Consider the following 18,134-nt stretch of genomic DNA (forward strand, 5'->3'; position numbering starts at 1 on the left):
AAAAAAAAAACATGAGGGGCTTTTTTTTTAAAACACGAAGTGGTTCATGTGTGGAATTAACTTCCACAAGTATTAGTGGATGCAGGTACAGTTACAACACTTAAACGACATTTAGCTAAGTACATGAATAAGAAATGTTTGGAAGGATAATGGGCCAAGCACAGGCAGGTGGGACTAGTTTAGTTTATGGTCGACATGGACTGGTTGGACCTAAGCGTCTGTTTCTATGCTGCATGACTCAATGTACGACTGTAAATGCTGTCAGACCTGCTCAGTCTCGCCAGGATTTTGTTTTATCCCACATTTCCTGCTTTTGCTGCTCCAAAATACTTCTAATCTTGGATGACTCTCTGCCAAGTATCAGCCTTTATGTAAGGAAGATGATGTGCTCTGCATCCTTTAACTGGAACTCTCTTCCACTGTACTTATTCCCAGTATTTGGTCTGTTTACTTATGGCTCACTATGTTACAACCAGGTTAGCTTGAGGATCCTAATCAGGTAGAAGGTACAGAGGAGTTTTGGAAAACCAGATGTATTTTAGGACATATAAACTGAAAGAACTGCAGATGCTGTAAATCAGGAACAAAAACAAAGTTTCTGGAAAAGCTCAGCAGATCTGGCAGCACCTGTGAAGGAAAAAAAAGAGTAAACATTTCGGGTCCTTCCTCAGAACTGATGGCGGCTAGGAAAACATCAGTTTATATGCAGAAAAAAGAGGGGAGGGGGGAAAGGGATAGGGAGTAAATGATACGATAGAGCCTAAAGAGACAGAAGAGCAGTTGGACAGACAGAGTTGCTAACGATCAGGCTGGGAGGGTGAATGATTGTTAGTGACTAACAACAGGTGGTATGTAATGGCAGACTATGTGGTAAGACAGCCTGGTGTGTGAAGTAGTGGTCTGGGACATGGGAAAGTTTAGGCCCTAAATTTATGCCCTAAAATTATTGAACTCAATTGTATTTTAGGACAATTGATGATAGTTTCATTATCACTGGGACCAGATTTTAATTTATCAGTTGAATTCATTAAAATTAAGTTTCACCAGTTATCATAACGTTATTTGAACTCCTCACTTCAGAAGACTGGAGCTCTGGAATAATGATCCAGTGGCATTATCACGTTCGGAAAATCTATCTCCCCCTTGGTGCCAGGTCTTGAAGATTGTAGCCATAAAGCAGGATTGGTCATTTTATGTCAAGGAGACAGCAGAAGGATGACTCAATTGAGGAGCACAAAATAATGAGGATTGGACCAAGTCTGCCAGGAAGACCAGTTACCCCGACTGCAGAAATTATCTGGGGCAGATATTTAAAAGGTGATTGACAAAAGTAGACGGGACAGAAGGAAAAACATTTTCACCTGGGGTTGAAGGGTTTCTGGAATTTGATGCCCAGTTGGTAGTGGAGGTGGTGGAAACCCTTAAACACATTAAGAAAATACTCTGATCTGCACCTGAAGCACTGTAACGTGCAAGGCGGGCTATAGATCAGGTGCTGATAAGTGGACTCAGAATGGGCAGCTAGTTTATTCAGCGGGCGCGGGCATGGACACAATGGGTTGAAAGGCCCCTTTTTGCTATAAAACTTTTCTATGCTCTGCCACACAAAAGATTCATATTAAAATGTACAAATTAGAAGTAGGGTATTCAACCCCTTGAGCCTGCTCTGTCATTCAATAAGATCATGAATGATTGGAACATAAACCAATTCCACATTCCTCTCTATACCCAATAATTCCCTTACCCAACAAGAACCTACTTTCATATTAAAAAGATTTAATGATCTCCACCAACACTGCCTCCTGAGCAGAGTTTCCAAAACAAAAAAACTTATCCTCATCTCTACCTAAAATTAGGAACCACCAACTTAAAATAGTACCCTCTAGTTCTGGACTCACCCATCAGAATAACTAACTATGGCACCCACACCCTCGCAGTTCAAATTTACAGCTGTTCTAAGTAGGCCAGTTTTGTTGCAGTGAATAGCTGGTTCGTCAGCCATCAAGATTTCTTCTTCAATAATTTCTTTATGGACTCTCACCCTGAACTTCCAGAAGGGAGGTATCACAGGGAATTTGATTGAGCGGGATGATGGATTTAGTGCAAACCATCCACATGGTGGAAGAACAAGTACAGCTATGCAGTATTCAGTTACAGATCCACATTGGAACTGTTCAAATTCCGCTGGGGACCTTTTAAATATGATTTAGATCAGAGGTTAAGCAAGACTTTTTACAAAAAAAAACCTTTCAATTGACAGGTGCAGGTCATTGTTATGCCTGCACTCAAACTTGGAAACTGACGGGTGACAATGTGGGCAGGTTACAAAACATCAGAATTACACTCCATGTATCAGACAGAAAATTTTAATTATGCACAGAATTGTGGCATTTTATTAATCATGGCTAAGTGAATTAAATTTTCCATGTATTCGTTACTTTTAACATGCAATTATCTGTGCAAAAAAGTGTGTGGACTGTCACAGGAGTAAGAGAAATGTATATAAAAATTGGCAGGAGTAGCCATTTGGATTGGTAAAGGCCTAACATTGAGCCCAGAATTGTAAGACATCTGAATACCTAAGTGACCATTACCAATAAGGTCATTAGCAAAGTTTAAGGTGCAAAGTTTACATGAATCCCTTTTAGTGTGCAGCACTTTTCTTTAGACACTCAATGAAGGAGACGCACACAAAGCATGAGCAATATCCACCACACAACCAGAAAGTAAATACTCTCCCCAGTTACACACCTTCCACTTCTGTCTCCACCTCAGCGATCAGTCCTGTCCCCCCTGTTTAAAAATTAGATGGTCAGCTCAGTGGATAGATAACTGGATTTGTCACCTTGACAAATGTTCATCTACACTGCTGTGATTGCTGAAATGTTGTTTGGTTGATAAGCCTTGCTATCTTTTCCCCTGCTGGAAATGTGTAGGCAAACACAGTGCTGTGTCTAAATAAATTGTTGGGAAGGAGTTGCTGTAAACACAGTTTAGGTGTAAACCACTATGAACATGCACTTTGAATAGCTTTGCAACATGATTGCTGATATAAAAGGGTACATACAGTTAACTGAAACAAGGTCCTGCATTGCTCAAGTGTAAACCCAACACTCACTTATCTGAAGTACAAACAGAATGTACAAATATGCAACAACAGAAACAAAAGCCAAATTTATTGGATAGTACCACTCAAGGATTTAACTACTTGTTATTGACTTATTTTGTAAGTCCAGTTGCACCACCATTGACAAATTTGAATTATTTATCGAACGATATATGGTCAATTGTTATTGGATTGGAATACGGGAATAAAAAAGGTGCACTTACACAATGGGTACCAACTGGAAGGTGTACAGCACACAGAACATGTGGATTTTGCTGCAAATCTGGTTACTTTACTGAAAGCCCCGAACAGAAAAGGACATTGACCTCAAACATATGAGACCAATAGTATGCTATAGGTGTATAACAGCAGAGTTCTACTCAAAACAAGCAAGACCTTGAACTGTCTATTAAAAGCAAAATATTGCCGGAAATCTGAAGCAGACATTTTGTCTGTTTTTCTCTTGGCAGATGCTGTCAGAGTTAACATCAAGTCTGTTAGTAGAGTTCTGAAGCAGTCACACTGAAATTGAAACATTAACTGTTTCTCCTGTTACAGATGCCACCAGACCTGTAACGTTTCTCCAGCATTCTCTGCCTTCATTGTCTAGCTCTGACTCAGCCTTCTGTAGGGTAAATATGGATTTGCATTTCCAAAGCTCCAATTCTGACCAGTGATTTTCTTTATTTCATTTAAGACGACGATTGGGAAGGATGTTTCCACCCGAATATTAAAACAAAAAGAAGTGGTTTAAACGGTGTAGGATCTTGGTGACAGATCTCATGCATTTTCATATCTAGCTAGCTGGAGTAATTTCATCTGGTGCTAAACGCTGTCTTTCACTGTGAGGAGACATTCCAGTAAACATATGGAAAAGAAGATTCTGTAACTTACCAAACAGATACAACAGTTTGATAGATCTATGTAGTTGTGTATGCTAAAGAGGGCAGCACAAGTATTCAATAAATATTAAATGGGCAAAATTTGTCAAATAAGCCACCACAGTGTGTGTAAATTTGGCCATTTTTTAATGACCCAGGATAAAGAACCACTCACAATGAGTCAACAAGTTTTAGGTAACAGTTTGTTTTAAATTTAATCCAACAGTTAGATCCTAATATCAAGTCCAGCTCCACAGGAATTAATCCATTACATAAAAGGTTTATGAAAGCTGAAGTGCTATTTTCTTCACTGGGTCTTGCAATTGATTTTCAGTGTGTGTCAACTTGAATTTATATTTTAGTTCATAAAAAAATGCTACAAGAAGGTTTACAATATAAAGCTTTATTTTTCTTCATACAATGTCCTAGAAAAGGCCAAGTCTAAAGTGGGTAAATTCTCAAAGCATTCTTCCTACAGAAGAATGTAATTAGCCTCAGGAGAATTTAGCCAATTGACTTTTTGTTAAAATACTATGGAAGCCAAGTTTTAAAGTTTCCCCTTTTGCCAATTCTAATACAACTGAAGCACCCAATGATAAGAAAGCATAGATGAAGAAAACGGGTGATCATTTCTGTTGAAAGTTATAACTCAATTTTTTTTTTCTTTATTAAATGGCAAAGTACTTTGAGTGAAAAGATACTCCCCTTAGACTTTTCCGCCCTTAACAGAATCCTACCCTACAACATCAAATCTCAAGTACAAAAATATTTCGGTGATTATAGAGACTGTGTTAACCAGTCTGGACACCCTTTCCCATTTCCCTTCGATAATCGTCCTTTAAATCTACAGCACATAGTCAAGAGTTCACAGTCAGATTTGAAATTACACCACAATCACATTACACCAGCTGACACAAACATATTGTAGACAAAACCTGCAAAGAGCTCAAAGGGCAAAATTAAACCAAAGTAGACAATAAAGGCTATGCTCTTTGTAGTAATCATCTCAGGTAAAACATAATGATCATTTTGTTTTATTAATCCCCACCCTACATGACAGTAGTCTCCAAAGGATATACTTACATTGGGAGATATGTAAATGCTAATGTTGCTTTGAGGGCAAATTATTGTACACCAGTGAAATGCATTGAGGGAAAGTCAAAATGTTTGAGGAGGTTATTAACATGAACACGCCAGGTGTTAAGATGGGCACAGCAGAAAGCAGGTAACAATGTCAGATGACAATCAGGAAGTTACCTTAAAAACAATTATTGGGCTTCACAAAAAGAGTTCAAAAATGAGAAGGGGGACAGTCAGGTTAATCAAAGTAGGTGACTGGAACAAAGATACAGACACTCTGAACCTGTCCCAGGAAATCTGCTGCTCGAGAAAAAAAAAATAGCACATGCAATAGAGGGAAAGAAAAAAGTTGATTCCTGAAGTCAAAAACACTAAAGGTATCAGAAAAGCTAATAAAAACGAAGAAAAACAAAGTCTAATGTGGGGTTAATTATGTTCTAATCACTCATGCACCCTGCTGGCATGACAAGCAATTATGGCCTAATCCCAAGTGCTTTGATAGGTTACTTCATAGACTAGTTTAAAGTCAACTAACCATAGATAACATAATAAAATTTTTTCCTCCTTTTCAGCGTGCCTGTATTAACTTACATTCTCCATTTTCCTCAGTAACCTCATCTTCAACTGCAAGCAGAATGCTAAGCAGCATAGTTTTTCATTCCTCTCTATATGTAAGGCGCATCAGTGCTGTGTTTATTACCAGCCTAATACTCCCAGGACATTCCCCTACCATGGCAGGAGGAGAATTTGGCATGCATGCACTGCCTTACAGGAGTGAAGTGCTCCATCTCCTGACATGTTTCAAACATTTGGTCAAAGAAGGATTTAAGAAAATAATTGGACCAAACTGGTATAAAACCAAATGTCAACTATATATGGCCATTTTCAGCATCAAAAGGATTGGTGTAGGGTTGGCACTATGCCTAAACCGAATAGCAACTTCAGACTGAAGTATTCTTGCACCGGAAAACCTTCATACCTCTGAGGCAGTACAGGAAACAACCATGAAACTGATTCTAGTGTCAGAAGACTTGTTCATGACAAATTCGTGAAACTTGGAAGGGAACCTAACCATATTAAATAGGATATATTATTAAAAAAAAAAGGGTTAATTGTGAAACACATACATACAGGGCATATGCTCAATTGACAAAAATGAAAATTTGGGATTTGTACCAATTCAAAAGAGAATTTTTATTAGACTTTCAAACAGCATAACAGAAGCAAAAGACCATTGTCACTGTGATACAGTTGCCACTGTGTTGCATAGAGAAGCAGAAGGCATAGCAAGCATTTTCTGGATGGACAAGCCAATACATTTTCAACAAACGGTCTCTCTCATCTGAATGTGTTGTAATATTCAGTTACATTAGTGAACGGAGATCAGTATTAATAGCTTGAAAACTTATAGAGTTTGAAGCTACTGCTTACAGCTGCATAAAATGCTTCCTGTATAGTGGCAATGTTAGTACCAGAGACTAAAGAAAACAAAAAATTACAGAATCCTAACCAAAAGAGAGCAAAGGGATCCATCAGGTCCCTTCAAACCAAATCATTGCAGTCTCCACAATGTATTACTTTCTGATTAAGAACCCATGTGTATCCAAATACAAGTTAATTTTCCAGCCTTCAATATGAAGGATCATGAGTACCTCATAGCTATATGTACATATAATTAGGAAAATACAGTGCCATAGTCACATTTGAAAAAGCAGTGCAAAAGACGATAATGCTGGTTGTCTAAGCATATTGCTACATACAAACAGGCCTTCCGATTGTCAGGTTTTCCTTTCATTTGGATACAAAAGTAATAAAATTGAGGTTAGCTAAAAGCATACAGAACTGAATGTTCAGAAGTGTGGAAAACATTTGGATTTAACTGGTAAAACATTTCAGGAAAAAAGCAAAGTGAATATACCCAAAATATAATGCTGAATGCATTAGCTGTATTCTAAGGACCTATCAGTATAACCCTAAAAAGACATGATTTATAGCCTGCTTATAAACCCAGCCAAAACAATATATCAATTTGAACAAACTTTAGCTTCTCACAGCTGCATCAAATTTGATTTGGGAACCTGCATATTTAGCATCCAGTGATGTCAGTTGTTCAACAAAAAGGCACTCAGTTGCTTTACAATGTGCAATGTATTTCTAGCTACCGTCTAGTTTAGCCTGTCATGTATCCATGGCTAATCATAGCATACACAATCACTGAGTTACTGCTTGCAAGTTACATACCTCACTAACAGGCTGTTAGCCAGATAAAAAATGTTTATAGTACACCTTAATTCACAGTGCGTTAAGTGCTCTAGCTTATCCTATTCAACTCTCTGCGCACTAACAGTTCTTGTTGTTTTAAAATATAGCAAGCATGGCACAAAATTCTACAACTCCAGAATTTAATATCCTTATCACAGAGCCTCAAGGATCCAATGTGAATTTTCATATCTGCATACTAATTATCCATATTAGTAACTTGAGTTGCACTGAAGTGCATGATACAGACAGCCACTAATCCATTTTAAGATGGTCCTATCGTACATATAGGAGCTAAACAAAATTAAAAAGGTTGCACAGGAGAACTTTTTGAAAAATGGTACCAAGTTGATTATTAAATTTAGTAGGGGACTTTACAGATCAACAGCATGGTTTTCATAAGTTTTAATATGGAAATTGAGGCAACTCTCCACCAAACAATACAGCAACACTAACATCTGTCACCAATACGGCAGAGCCGTCTCGATCTTTCCCCAGCTCTGCCATTCAGAAAACAGCTCACTCGATGATCGTGGGCTTCCATACTGGTCACATTCAATCGTCTGCATCTTTACAGGCGTCTTGGTCACCTCATCCTTGAAGGGGATGGGGGCCGGATTCCTGTCAGGTTTCCAATCGACGTGAACAATGCCGTAATTCTTCCCCTCATTGTTATCCCAATAGATTTGGTCTCCACACTTAAAGGAGATGCAGAACTCAATTTTTTCCTGTGGCGGTATGGCTGATGGCAGGTCAATAGCGAAAGAAAATGTGTCTGTTTCAGAACAGCCATAAATATTGTTTAGAAATGTACAGTCCACATCCTTATAACTTTTCCAAGTGTCGAATGTTATCCGGATTTGAACTACTTTATGGTAACTTAGATTCCTCACTGCGACAGTGCCTGTGATGAATTTCTCCTGCACAGTGCAATTTTCAAGGCAGACGAAATTCTTCTTTAGGCGATTTCGGAATTCCATGTAGTCTGAAGATGGTGGAGAGAAATCCAGGACTAGGGGCTTTCTTTCGTTTGCTTTCAGTCCACACGTTGTGTTGTCGAGATCCGTCAGGTCAAACTGTAGTTCAGCGAGCGAGTCTTCACATTCGGAGAAAAAGTGAACTGCAGTGAGAGAAAAACCTTTATCATCCGCAAAAGCCACAGTTTTCTTTCTTTTGCCTTTGGATTGAGCCCAGCCATCATTGCATGATTCAGCTCCACCTTTCAGACTGATGCAAGGCCGCAGGGGCTTCAGCCTACTGGTGATGTTCAGCCCTCTGTAAGGATCATAGGGGCCAAGGAAATTCCTCATAGGTGGAGAATGAGCCAAACAGAGTCGCATGGCTATATCAACTGGCATAATCGAGACAGGTGGTAACGATCTGGTATCCAAGATATGATAGACCCTGAAATACGAGGTTCAACATGGTCATGCTCTGCTCATCTAATCGCAAAAATGCAACCAAGTCCCTCAACATCTGGAACCCATTCCGGAGAAGTTAACAGTTGACAGAAATCATTTTACAATGTTTGTTTTTTAGAAAACAAGGATGCAACGCATCAACTCCATTTAAATTAAATAGAAAAAAAAGTGTTGGGTATGGCTGTTTTAACAGAGCGATTTTTACCGCTCGCAATATTTTGTTTGCGTTTTCAAAGAACAGCGAGAGTTGCAAAGCGTTTAAAAACTTTAAAAATAAATCAGTGACTTTTTTTTGTAGAAAAGACGCCAGCAGATTTTCCGCTGCTGCTGCCGCCTGCTTTGTGGTTCGCGAGATCCCGCATTATCTCGGTGAAGATGCAATATTTTAACTGAATGTTGCGTGTGGAGAGAAAAATATACATCCGAAGTTTTTTCCAAAAAAAATCAAACCGGTGGGAGGGGAGTTTTACGCAAACGAACAGCGTCGAACATGGTTTTCTAACCGAATAAAGGAAAATCAAAGAGAAGGCGAGCAGACAGAACTCGCAGATTTATTACAAGGCTTGCGGTGTGAACAGTGGATACATTTAGAGTAACGCTGAAGAGTCGCTGCAAAGATCGGGACGGCCCTCAGGGAGACTCTCTTCGGGAAACTGAACCCTCCCGTACCCTTCTACCCTCCCCGGTGGAGGAGGGGGTGGCGGTGGGAAAGGCAGCACAATTACCTGGTGCAGTTCATCGGTCTGATTTAAAGGCTCTTCACCAATATTGAGATCATAGCGAAGTTACAGCGAGCTTCAAGTACAGGTAGCCCCTACACGTGCCTCTCAGCCGTCGCTCAGAGCCGCACGCAGCTCTCCCCGACACTTATAGGTGGCCCCGCCCCATTAGCTCACGTGATAGTACAGCGCCAACCAATCGCCAGCCTCCCCCTCTCCAGCCCCCGCCAATCACAGCCCGGCGACTGTGACGTGACCAGCACGCCGCCAGGGGAACTGCAGGTAATTGGGGGACAACTCACCAGTTGGAGGGAAAGGCACGCAGTGAGTTCGCACTGTGGACAGATTTAAACCATCCTGCTCAGGGATGTTACACACAGCTCTGGAGCAGCTAAACCGCTTGGCTCAGAGGCAGGGACAGTAGTTAAATTCTAGATAAAAATCGAAAGATTACATCAGAAACAAAAACAGAAATTGCTGGAAAAGCTCAGCAGGTTTGGCGGCATCTGTGGACAGAACTGAGTTAAGGTTTCGGGTGGCGTGAGGAAGGGTCACTCGACCCGAAACGTTAACTCTGATTTCTCTTCACAGATGCTGTCAGACCTGCTGGGCTCTTCCAGCAATTTCTGTTTTTGTTCTGAGTAAAATTCTACAGCAGGTTTGACTTGAACTCTGGCCTCTTGATCCAGAGGTAGGGACACGATCACTGTGCCACAAGAGCTGCCCCAGCCTAGCCCGTTGTAAAGATGTACCGGAAAGGGACAGCAATACAAAAAAAAATCCCCCATGAATATCACAGGCGAGAACAAACACTGATTAGCGTTGCCAGAACGAGCATGGCTGCAGCTAGCACTGAAGCTTTGGACTAGGCAGATCGTGATTTTGTGTAATGGTGGAATACAGTGTGAACATGTAGTTTACAAACCAAATCCAGGGCCACAGCAAAGCAGCCAGGATGGAAAAGGTAGCGCGTACTTTGAAATGAGGCAAATGTTTTAGCTGACCATTTAAAAATCACTTGCACAACAGTGGCAGCGTGGATGTAAAGTTCGTTGAGTGACAGCAAATAGAGTGGTGGCAAATAGTTATTTTTTTGTTCTGATGGAAGTATACGTATAGTGGAATTTCCCATTGGAAGGTTAAGGTAATGAAGAACCTGCACAGCATGGATATGGAGAAACTGTACCAATTGGCAGAAAGGTAGAAACTCGGGGCCATTGATTTAAGGGGAAGGGCAAATAAAAGGCAGAGGTGATGTGATGATAAACATATTTATGTTTTATATTTTTATGAAGCAACTGATTAGGATCCGTTCTCCCTGCCTAAAAGTGTGGTGGAAGCAGATTCAAACCAGATCTTCAAAACGTATTGGATAATTAGGTGAAGAGAAAAATAATGCTGTTGGGAAAGCACAGGAAAGTGGAACAGGCTGAGTGCCTTTTGCAGAAAGCCTGTATGGACATGACTGCCTCCTTCTCTGTTATAACCTCTCTATGCTTCCTCACATTCTACAAATGCAAAATAATCATACATGTCATTAAGACAGATGTAACATCACAACTGAAGCACAAACAACTGTTTATAAATAATACTAAATCATTGTTCAATACATTTGTTGTATCTACCATCTATATGGTTTACTCTGTGCTGATTCAACTTTGTTGGAAAAGAAGACTCTGTGGAACAAAGTGATTATGTTACTTGACTAGTAATCCACAGATATGGTCCTCGAGTTGAGAGCCTATTATGGTAGATGGTGAATTAAAATTAATTAAGTCAACTAGATATGAAACAAAAAGTAATAGTAAAGCAGAAACTGCTGGATTATCACAGTACTCATCTAGTTCACAAATATCCTTTAGAGAAGGGAATCTGCCATCCTTACCCAGTCTGGTGACTCCCAACCAGTAGAAATATACTTGACACTTAATTGCCCTCTGTAATAACTTAACAAGGCACTCAATTGCATCAAGGCACCACAAAAAAGTATAAAAATAAAACCCAGAAGAATCCTGTAGCATCAACCAAGGCACCAGACATGATAAGAATATGATAAAGCGTATGATAAGCCTAATCAAGTAACAGCCTGACATATTCTTACTCAAAGAACCATGTATTTAAGCCATTATTACATACTATTTCAGCACCATTATATCAAAATACTGTAAATGCTGGAAATATAGATAAAAACAGAAGATTCTAGATATATTCAATAGGTGAGACAACATCTGTGGAAAGAGAAATATCTTCTCAAAGATTGAAATTGAGCTACCCGATGAATCATTCATTCCTCTAATCAATACCAACAAAGAAAATGATTAACTGAATATACAGCATATTGTTATTTTTGGGACTTTGTGTGTTCAAAAATTAAATACTGGCTACAGGCAGCTAGTCTTTTCTAGGTACATTTTTTAAAAAAGAGACACGTTCTGCAAAATGCTAACGTCACGATCCTGAAAAAAGTAGACTGGCATGAATTTATTTTCTTCATATAGTTACAAGAAAATGTAGGAGCACAATAAAATACAAGAGTTATATTACATATCATCCTCAGATGTTGATCACACTTTCCAGATAACTATCATATTCCAGTGTTGTCAACTACAAATTAATCATTGTGATCACAAATATACAGATCATGCACTTTTTACATCAAATTTTGCACTCCATGATATTTCTTAGGTCTGAATTCCAGGCATGTACCAAAAGTTTTGAAGTGGAAAATATTCCATTATAATTCAGCTGGTATATCAACCTATATTACAAAAATCATCCGAGCAATATTAAGGTTTACATTGGCTGTTCCTCAGGTTATGTTCTGTTCTGTTAGTCGACAACAATTTAGTCCAGAGTTACCATAAAATTATTGGGGTTCCTTTAGATTGATGTAATGTGTTGACAATTTTCAGATGTGCTATCACTTCCCATGAAATTATCCAAACTATTAATAATACCAATTATGATAAATAATTGAGCAACTGATAAAACAAGGCTATATTTTCTGTAATTAGACAAATGCATGAGTAAAAGTGATCAATCTTGACATAATAACTTTGATATTAAATTGCAGTAATTGCACACTTGTCATTATTTTCTAATACATGTTTCAATTTGTGATTATCATTGAAGATTTTTTCCAATTTTCTAACAGTTTCCTTAACAAAAGTATATTGATAAATATTCTGTTTCTTTATATACCATTGATGGAAAATGTTTTTCCATAAGGCAGAAATTTAATAATAATTGCTGCCTTAAAGTAAGACAGTAAGATCTTGGACACCATACTGGAAAAGTTAAAGATTTCTCATTTATGACCAAATAACAATGACCTGTTTACTGAATGACAACCTTTACTTGGTGAAGTTAGCTGTTAAAGTGGTTTATTTCTATATAAAAGCCGACGTACTACAGAGTTGTAATGGGAGACTTTCCACTTCAACAGCTTAGAATTCACGTCAGCACCTATGATTTTCTCTCTGTTAATTTAAGTGTTAGCAGATCACAAGTTGAGATGCAGCTGTGGGGGAGGGGTGTATACTTTCCCAATGTGCATTCCAGGCAGATCCACAGGAACATTTGTGAAGAATTGTGGAGAAAAAAACTTTAGCCATGTCCCTAGATAGAAAGCCAATTAAACATTTCTACATCTGCAGGCAACTCATGGTAAAGAAAATCTCATCAGTGCTATAAGAATCAAAATTGAACTCTTGGCTTTAACTTAACTGTTACCATTAAACAGCAAGGCTGTATGTTTTGGCTTTATTGCTCTAAACTGCCTGAATCCAGGAAAGAAATGAAAATGTAATTACAAGTGATTCATTACTGCCTTTTAAATGGTGCATGCATAACTGAGACAATCTCAATACAAAATGTGAACAGGAAAGCCCTCACTACCAGAATTACACACAAGTGGTTCCCACATATACAGCTGGAATACTTCTCAATAAGAACTGCTTGCCAGATAATTGTGATGAAATCCCATTTGATAAATGCATTATGAAGACTATAGAGTTAGTTGGCTGACAACCCCTTCAACTATCTCACAAGTCTGGGTGAAGATTACAGCAGCAGGCTAGGGCTAACAGTAAGTAAGAAGGAAACGTACTCAGTCTAGTGGATTAATTGGTTGGTAGCTTTACTGGATGTTTAGGATGTCACTTTACAAGGATATCTAGCAGAAGAGAACCAAGTAGAGGCAGCCAAAGAAGGAACAATGGATCAATGTCATAAAGGTAAAGAATATATTATAATTTCACTGAATCCAACCTGCAAACCCACCACAATAAATTGGAACAGCGTGAAGAATGAGTATTGAATGTCATGTCAGGATACTTAATATGATAGTCACTTATGCCAGGAAAAAAGTGACAACATTGTTACTGAGTTACTGACCAGGTTCAATGATTACCTTAATCAGCTTAGTCAGTTATTCATCTTGTGCAAACTAGCCACCTGCAATTCTTCATCATTAAAAGTTGTACGACTAAATCTTCACAGTGCACTTTGACTGAAGAGAGCACTAGATGAAGATCTCACAGTATAATTGATTAATCTACCTTTATACTTTGCTTTCACGAGTAACCCTAAGACACTGTTCCCTCCATACCTCTTTGCTTTACTGCGCCATTTAACAAACCCTCCTCAAATGTTAATCATCATCTTATTTACTCAGTCCTAATGAAGCTGAAAACATGCAATGCAGTGAAAGAGACCGTCCTGATGACAAGCACCTCAGGGCCGGAAAGGACATGGCTCTTGGATACACAGAGATGTACTCTGCTCTTTCTGGTGCAGATGACACAATTGGAGACATTTCACCAGAGCTAGTTTGGAGATTAAACACCAGCACTTTTGCTACGATATCATGTAAGGAACCGTATAATAATCAACTCCTATGCTATTTTCTGTATTGTTAACCCCAAGTCGTTCTTTTCCAGCTTGAGGTCTTACTTGCTAGAAACTGTAATTCCAGCAGGCTGAAATTCTGAATAGTCAAAATTTACATCAATGTTAAGCTACCATGTATGAGTGTGAAATGCATACTTGAGTTTAACAATAATTATATATGGCTAATACATAATTGGTGCCTTTACATCAGCATGAAAGAGAACTTGATCCAATTTTAAAATTAATGTTTGGAAAATTACATGGGCACACTCATATCCACTGCTAAATTTCCACAGAGTTGAAAAAGCTCAATGGTACATTTTATCAATAATTTATAAACTGGTAGAATCAATATTTATGATTTTTGCCAATCTCTAACTCATGATGTCCTTTATAAACTGTCTTCTTACCACAACTTTCCTGTCCCTTCCATTCTCACCTGTTTCAAAACAAAGAGCAATGTTTTCATGGATTACTTAATCAGGAAGAAACAATTTCCTTTATCCTCTGAGGTTCAGGTTGTCTCAGATGAATCATGAACCCAGGTTAAGGATGATAATTTTCAATTCTTTGAGATCTTACTTCCCTTCTTTGACTTTCTTTTAGGTGCTGAATAGGCTGGGGCTTTTCTCCCTGGAGCATCAGAGGCTGAGGGGTGAACTTATAGAGATTTATAAAATCATGAGGGGCATGGATAGGGTGAATAGCTAAGGTCTTTTTCCAAAGGTAGGGGAGTCCAAAACTAGAGGGTATAGGTTTAAGGTGAGAGGGGAAAGATTTAAAAAGGACCTGCAAGGTAACTTTTTCAGGCAGAGGGTGGTATGTGTATGGAATGAGCTGGCAGGGGAAGTGGTGGAGGCTGGTACAATTGCAACATTTAAAGGCATCTGGAGGGGTATATGAATAGGAAGGGTTTAAGAGGGATATGGACCAAATGCTGGCAAATGGGACTAGGTCAAATTGGATGAGTTGGACCGAAGAATCGGAATCCATGCTGTATGACTCTATGACTTGAGGTATTGGAGAATCTGAAATAAAGGAATACTAACTAGGAGAATACTGACAGGAGAACTAGGTTCTCTCCTGCATCACCTTGCATTATTGGCTACTGGCCAGTTGAAAATTGATGAGATGAGCCTCTTTGGGTTCATTAACTACACAACATTGTACTCTGATGAGAAAATGCTTTTTGACAGTGCCTAGATGGTGGAACATTTGAAAGAATTGTTATATGTTTTCAATCTATGGCTGATTTCTCAAGGAAAAGCAATGACATTCTTTTCTCTACAATAAACATATGCTGCCTTGAGGTAAGTTGGAACATACAACTCAAGTGTGCAACAGCAAAATTCTGTGGTTGCTGAATATTTGAAATAATGATGGAAAACACTGGATGTATTCAGTAGAACTGGCAGGAACCTTGGACAAGAAAAGAGTCAATGTTCCACGTGATGTGTAAACTGGCTACTGTAGCTGTATGGTTGCATCTTAATATTTACACTGTGCCAGAACAATTAACAGCCAAGTCTCTACAAGAATGATGGGAAAAAGTGGCCAACTTCACAGGAACAATAACCTACTGTGCAAGGCAAAACGAGACACTGCTTGATAAGCAGGAATTTGGTAATAAGGGCTACTAAAACATTGCTTCACCTTTGTGGTTATCAAGGCTACGAAATCAAAGGTGGAAGGGAGGACAATGAAATACATGTATCTCATCTATACAGTCTTGGATGGACGATCTTAGAATCACAAGGGTCCTGGGTGGGATTGAACTTTCAAGAGAAAATATATTAAAATAAGTGTTTTGAAGGCATCAGCAGCATAACTTGGGAGCAGCCATCGCAGAAGCAGGACACTGAGCTCAGAGTTCAGGGAAGGACAGACCCAGCTGAGTGAATGAAGCCTGGGTAGCTAGTTCTCACCAATATAAGTAATTCAGTACTTAAGTCTGAGGCAGCTTTGTTTATAACCTCATGCAATTTTATGCTGTAATGTTAAACTGACTGAGTGGTAAATAAAGAAGTAGATGCATTAAAAATCAAAGAATCCCTATAGTGTGGAAACAGGCCCTTCGGCCCAACAAGTCCACACTGACCCTATCCCACCTAGAGCCATCCCCAGACACTTTGGGCAATTTAGCATGGCCAATCCACCTAGCCTGCACATCTTTGCATTGAGGGAGGAAACTGGAGCACCCGGAGGAAACCCACGCAGACAGAGGGAGAATGTGCAAACTCCACACAGACAGTCGCCCAAGGGTGGAATCGAACCCAGGTCCCTGACCCTGTGAGGCAGCAGTGATAACCACTGAGCCACCCCTAAGGTACAGGCTATAATCATTGTGTTCACTGGGAGGGCAATAGGCAACACTTCTGCCCTAAAGCCTTTATTTACATATAATGAGGTCACATGAGTAGAGCCAGCACTTGTATAAATGTATTCCAAACATTCCCCTTTTCTTAAAGCAAAAGAAGAAAAATGCACCATCATTTGCACTTTTACCCCAAATACACAGTCCCTAAAGAAACTATCACACATAGATTTAAAAAAGTATGATCTTTCTTGTTGATGCCAATCATGCCTTCCCTACACATGCATTGCACACACAGGTAGCAATTTAAGCCATGAGGCACACAAATCCCAATAGATGAGATGTATACCACATCTATTTGTACAGGAATTTGGAGAGTACTGACAGGAGAACTAAGTTCTCTCCTGCATCACCTTGCATTATTGGCTACTGGCCAGTTGAAAATTGACGAGAGGAGCCTCTTGATGTTCATTAACTACACAACATTGTACTCTGATGAGAAAGTGGTGGACAAAAAAAAGTTTATTTTTAAAGAGTGGGTGGCAGCTAAATAGGCAATAGCAACCATGTGGCAGGCGCTAGCTGGAAATGGACATTCTACCATCAGGTGATTGTAGCATAGCTGCCAGAAGACTATTTAATGGTCTTGAAGACAAGTTTACAAGTTCTGTGGGCAGGCAGCAGGTCAACTGAAGGATTTTAGGGAAGTAAGTCTACCATACCCTCTGAAATGGCCGTGAAATCCACTCAGACATATTAAGTTGCTACAAAGTCTAAAATAAAACTAGACAGACCAGCTGAGAATGACTAAGGCAATGGAAAAGACAACGACACAGCCAGTCCTACTTGACCTGCAATGTCAATGACCCATTACTAACATCTGGGGCTTGTGCAAAAATTAGAAATTGTCCCAGAGACTAAATCAGCAGCAGTCTGAATTTTTAAGTCAAGTATGACTTCATCCCAGATGCCTCCAGCACCATTTCTGGATTCCTCCAATCTCACTGGTAGGACAGATTCACCAGAGGTGGCAACAAATTAGTATGTAGTTATGAGAGTATTTCTCTGGGAGTCCTCAACATTGTTTTTTGGAATCCATGAAGCCTCATGGCATCAGGTCAAACATGGGCAAGAGCATTACTTGCTGAATACCATCTATTGCATCACCATCACTTCGACAGATGAATCAATGCTCTGAGATGTCAAATTGGGAGAAACTCTGAAGGTCGCAAGGGCACAAAATGTACTCTGGGTGATGGACATGGCTACTGGATTAGGTCTGCAACAGGTGATGAGGAAACCAACAAGAGGAAAAGCTTACTTCCTCACCCTTACCAAACCACATGTCACAGATGCATTGTCCGTGACAGTATCAGTAGGTGCAAGCACTGAAAGCCCTGGTGGAGACAGTTCTAATGTCACAATAAGGATTCAGTCCACGTTATGTGGCACTTGCACCTTGGT

At 39.4% G+C, this 18,134-nt stretch overlaps 1 protein-coding gene across 1 annotated transcript; it reads right to left on the minus strand.

The window, feature by feature from the left end:
- Positions 1–4,199: 4,199 nt before the first annotated feature.
- Positions 4,200–9,581, minus strand: ppp1r3cb (protein phosphatase 1, regulatory subunit 3Cb). Its single transcript, XM_020515598.2, has 2 exons — positions 9,473–9,581; positions 4,200–8,730 (listed from the first exon to the last, which is right to left on the minus strand). Exons 1-2 carry the CDS (start codon positions 9,484–9,486, stop codon positions 7,788–7,790), a joined length of 957 nt encoding a protein of 318 aa, XP_020371187.1. The 5' UTR covers positions 9,487–9,581; the 3' UTR covers positions 4,200–7,787.
- Positions 9,582–18,134: the final 8,553 nt, after the last annotated feature.

Source organism: Rhincodon typus, chromosome 20, assembly GCF_021869965.1.
Source record: "Rhincodon typus isolate 14 chromosome 20, sRhiTyp1.1, whole genome shotgun sequence".
In the NCBI taxonomy this organism is placed as follows: Eukaryota; Metazoa; Chordata; class Chondrichthyes; order Orectolobiformes; family Rhincodontidae; genus Rhincodon; species Rhincodon typus.